Here is a 3,745-nt window from a genome sequence, read left to right as displayed (position 1 = left end):
AGAGGAGGGGACGAAAGGACGATAGGAAGGGCAGGCCAATCGCCTCTTGCTGAGTCTGCTGTGAGCTGCGCCATTATCCTCTAATAAATATTGATTTCGAGGTAATAAAAAGAACATGACAGAAGCTAACAGCATCCTCGGTGGCATTAACGGCACTGTCGTTCATCGGTCACAGCGAGCGTCCTCGAGCTCTTCCTGTGAAGCGAATACAATATCGACCAAAATTTATGGATTAAACAAATGCTCGCTGATACGACCCAACACACACACACATACGCACACGTAAGAGAAAGTAGATATATATATTTATATATATTTGTATCCGATTTACAATATAAATCGATGTAAATTATTTGCAACAAAGCTGGAAATTATTCAAAATTAAATATAACTACCGTGCTCAAATTATGCAAATTTTTCCTCATTTTCAGCTTGCAGTTCACCTTTTAGCTGTTGTCCCTCGCATTGCTAGTCATTTTTCTACACGTGCCAAGTTACCCTCGAGCAGGATACAGAAGTGAAACCAGTGAGGATTTCGTGCAGATGTATTTGAAAGCTGGAACGGAACGCCGTCTCATGGAGATAAATATGGAAATGTCATGTTTACAAGTTCTGGCAATAAAAGCCACCCATGAAGCTTATAAAATGCAAATGATTCCCCCAAATTTCCTCTTTGCCAACTGCTACACTACCAACGCCAACTAAGAGCATGAATTGCCCAAAAGAGAAAGAGAAAATTACCTTGCCGGTACGTTCGTGGCTTAAGCCGGTTACTTCGTAGCTGTTTGAGAGTAGGCCGCAGGCAGGACAAAACTCAGCTTGACTACGAGTTTTTAGAAATTATTAAAAAATAGTCAAATATCAATAACAAATTACGATTTCATAATCTAGAACAAATCAAAGATATTACTATAATCTAAAATCTATGCCATCTAGTAAATATCTTCAGGTTTAAATTTATAGAACTCAACTCCTGAGGGATTAATACGTACGGTAAATTCATCTTTCGGCTTGAATAGCCCCAAAATATGTTTGCTATCAAATAGGTCCTGCAACACATTTATAAATAGTATGATAAGTTTTAATCTGATTGTACTTACATATACTGTGTAGCCCATTTGATTCGTAAATCCCAAATCCTGTAAAACAATTGTAAATGTCAGCGGGCACAGTGGGCATTCCTCGTGGTTTCCAACGTTAGCAAAAGCCACAGCAAATGAACGTAAGCCAATATTGTTAGTTGGCATAACTGGGCGCAGCCAGACCTAATCATGTCAGCTATTTCAAGTAAGCCAATTGTGTATAAATCTGAAAGCCAAAATACCTGAATGCTGTTCGAAATCAGAACGCACTGGCCAGGTATGCCGAGTGGATCCTGATCTACCTCTATTATAGCGCTGCGAAATGTGTTTTCAATTATCCTAGATAATTAAAATGATTTCATTTAATGTCTGCTAACCGATTTTGCAGCAATGCTCTGATTTCTGGTCGAACTGTCTGCAAGTCATTCGACATGATGAGCGGTGCTGCGAGCACAGCCCAAAGAGCCAGTTGCATACGACTCGCATCATAGCTGAGATGAAAATTTCCCAGCACCAACTAATGGAATATCAAATAGTTTTTCATAGAATATTTCGTTTTGGGCATTACCCACCATATCTGGGTCGTTCCAACTGCCAGGTCCGGCATGTTTTGTCAAATTCTGTTGCATACGATAGTATTTCAACATGATTCGAGCAACAGACGCGATGGAGTCTCTAATGTCATCAGCGAAACGCCACAGATTGCAGTGTTTTTTGATCAATTCGAAGTTGGGCTAAAAATGCACTTTTTCTAGCAAGAAATGTTTCGGGAATATCTGGAGGGAACTAACATGATTTTGATAGTATGGCCAGCTACAGGAGTAAACCATGGGCCGACCCGTCTTATTTAATGCCTGGCCAAAGGCTGGGTAGGCTTTGTTCAGGTCAATGCCCTGTACATAACAGCCGTCCAACTTTACGTAGTCCACGTTCCACTTGGCGAACGTCTTAGCATCAATTGCATGGAACCCCTTCGCACCGGGACCTAAGTGCATGCAAGTCCTCGCTCCAACATCGTGGTACAGGCCAAACTTCAAGCTTTTGTTGTGTATCTGACAAGCGGAGACGAGAACAGAAAATAAAATTGTGATTAATAATTGACTTACGTATGCTGATAGGTGGCTTAGGCCGCTGGGGAAACGTTCTCGGTCGGGCATCAGTTCGTTTGTGATTCTGTTGCGTTCCTTTTCCATCCAACAATCATCGATTATTAAATATTCATAGCCAGCCGCCGCATATCCCTCAGATACCAGAAGGTCAGCCGTACGCATAAAGAGTCGCTCACTATACAGGAAGAATAAGACCAAGATTGAATTGACAGCTTTATCCAGCAGCTTGGCATTTTCACCTGATACAATCCCTGGGGAACTTTACGCAGTCAGTCACACAACGAAACCTCTCGAACGGCATCCAGCCCATTGGCGGTGTTCTGGCCAAGCCATTTTCCAGTCCGGCAACGGTTTTCAAAGCCAGAGCCACCAGCAGCAAAAAGCAATCTTCTCTTGGCATTCTCGGTAAGGCTTTGCAATATGATGACTTAACTCTGGCTGATTGCACAACTTTAGCTACACTTCCGCAACTAATTAAAATGTCTTGCATGACCTCTTTTAACATGCCGTAACCAACTTTGTGGCTTGCAACGTTTTGCTATAACGTTCAGAGCTCTCTTTTTATTTTCCAGCCTGCTTTGCTGGTGAGCAGAGCACTGAAATTGAGCTTCAATTGAGCATTTCTTATTATGTATCTATTATACTATAATGTAAATCTAGCCCATATTGGGAAATTATCAGTTAATATTTGTATTTTTCTACCGTTGCAATTATAATTATTAATGAAAAATTATAATTGCTTCAGTTAATAACTAGCTGCTAACCAATAGAGCTTAGTTACAGCTCTCTGGCCAGTGCAAGTTTCCCTAAAGTTTATTCTGGAGCGCGCCTGAAGGCTACAAAGTTCTGAGTGCAGCTCTTGGAATAATTTAACAGGCGAGCGCCTGTTTGAAGCTACCCTGCGCTACGTGGCCTCTTAAGTTGCTCTCGCTCTCTGGCGGCGTTTTAGTGTTTGCCCATAATTTGGAAGTGTTGGAAACGCTTTGGCTTGCAACTCAAGGAGCACTCGACTTTACAAATTGGAGCCGCCCAACGGAGCGGGTAAAACCCCTGAGCGAGTGCTGAGCGCAAAAGCTTAAAGGTAATATTCACAAAATTAATACAATTAGCATTGCGTAAATGAAGGTGAGTTTATTCTGAATCAAACAAAAGGAAAACATAATGTAAACTACTATCAAAACTTACGGACTATGAAACTCGAGGCTTGTGCGTACTTCAAGTGCTACAGAATGTTAGAAACAATGCATTATGCAGATTGAATATTCTAGGCAGTGCATCAAGTTCTGCCTGGCTATAGAATTACACATATCTTATAGATGTGAACTATCTGATGCTGATGAAGGACGGAGCGGTAGCTGAACTGAAGCTCAGAAGAAGTAAATAAACAAACGGCCAGCACGTTATACCAATTAAAGGGATCCCTTGGCGGACTTGAATGTTAATGCTAAATTTATGTAAATTAAATGATTTGTAATATGCTGCGACTACTCCACGGAAATGCAGATGTTGCCTAGCTGCCTGCCTGCCTGCCAGCCGGCCTGGCTGCCTGCTTGC

General features: G+C 41.6%; 1 protein-coding gene across 3 annotated transcripts; it reads right to left on the bottom strand.

The window, feature by feature from the left end:
• Positions 1–425: 425 nt before the first annotated feature.
• LOC111598739 (alpha-N-acetylgalactosaminidase-like) lies at positions 426–2,708 on the bottom strand. 3 transcript variants are annotated; one of them, XM_023314138.2, is made up of 7 exons: positions 2,431–2,708; positions 1,874–2,366; positions 1,655–1,816; positions 1,460–1,599; positions 1,325–1,397; positions 1,101–1,265; positions 426–1,049 (listed from the first exon to the last, which is right to left on the bottom strand). In XM_023314138.2, the coding sequence occupies exons 1-7, from the start codon at positions 2,694–2,696 to the stop codon at positions 933–935; spliced, it is 1,416 nt and encodes a 471-aa protein (XP_023169906.2). In that variant the 5' UTR covers positions 2,697–2,708; the 3' UTR covers positions 426–932. The 3 variants fall into 3 exon arrangements, with proteins under 3 accessions (XP_023169906.2, XP_023169922.2, XP_023169914.2); XM_023314154.2 differs by lacking the exons at positions 1,874–2,366; positions 2,431–2,708 and having other exon boundaries at positions 1,460–1,573; positions 1,655–1,735; XM_023314146.2 differs by lacking the exon at positions 426–1,049 and having other exon boundaries at positions 1,183–1,573.
• Positions 2,709–3,745: the final 1,037 nt, after the last annotated feature.

The sequence above is a fragment of the Drosophila hydei genome, unplaced genomic scaffold (genome assembly GCF_003285905.1).
Source record: "Drosophila hydei strain 15085-1641.00,03,60 unplaced genomic scaffold, DhydRS2 tig00008119-arrow-pilon, whole genome shotgun sequence".
NCBI lineage: Eukaryota > Metazoa > Arthropoda > Insecta > Diptera > Drosophilidae > Drosophila > Drosophila hydei.
This window is presented reverse-complemented; position numbering and strand designations above follow the sequence as displayed.